The following is a 640-nucleotide window of genomic DNA, read 5'->3' as shown; positions in this document are numbered from 1 at the left end:
TTTAAACCTGGTATTGAGAGGAATATATCTATAATAAAAATAATAGTTTCTCCTCTTCCTTTACTTCTGTTAATACCTTTGGCTGAACATAATAAAATCTGTTCATAATACCCTCAGAAACTAACCAACAAGAAATCTTAAAATAAAATATGTTTGTTTTAGGTTTGTGCAAACCAAGAAAGCCTGCAGAGATTTGCCATCTACTTACGTTTTTTTCCTTTGGCCGGCCCTGCTGATGAGGCTCCTGGTTTGACACCAGCTTTCACCACTTTCCTCGGGGGAGCTGTAGTTGAAGGGGGAGGCTCAGCTGCCGGTGGAGGTGCCTCTTTCTTTGGTGCTGGTTTCTTTGCCTTGGGGGCCGAGATTTTGACCTTTAGCTCGGCCTTATCAGCTGCTTCTTTAATCTGTTGCAGGACAAAATTTTGGAGTTAGGTTTGGCTGAAGTCATGACAGAATTATTCTATATATTTATTTTATTTTAGTACATCTATGCCTTACCTTCTGCATCTTGAGGTTATCCACTTCTCCGATGAATACCATCAACTGCTTCTCACCAACAACTTTCAACATTACACCAAGAGCCATTGCTGAATTATCACGGACAGTTGGATCTGCAATTGCAAGTAGTAATATACTGTTT

General features: G+C 39.8%; 1 protein-coding gene across 1 annotated transcript in view; it reads right to left on the bottom strand.

The window, feature by feature from the left end:
• The window catches only part of LOC119586930 (cytoskeleton-associated protein 5-like), a gene marked incomplete in the record, with an annotated part of 31731 nt that overhangs the window by 20121 nt on the left and 10970 nt on the right, over positions 1-640 (bottom strand). The window contains 2 exon segments of the mRNA XM_037935662.1: positions 209-404; positions 499-611. Coding sequence (XP_037791590.1) covers positions 209-404; positions 499-611 — 309 coding nt within the window.

This window comes from Penaeus monodon, chromosome 22, assembly GCF_015228065.2.
Source record: "Penaeus monodon isolate SGIC_2016 chromosome 22, NSTDA_Pmon_1, whole genome shotgun sequence".
Classification (NCBI taxonomy): domain Eukaryota; kingdom Metazoa; phylum Arthropoda; class Malacostraca; order Decapoda; family Penaeidae; genus Penaeus; species Penaeus monodon.
This window is presented reverse-complemented; position numbering and strand designations above follow the sequence as displayed.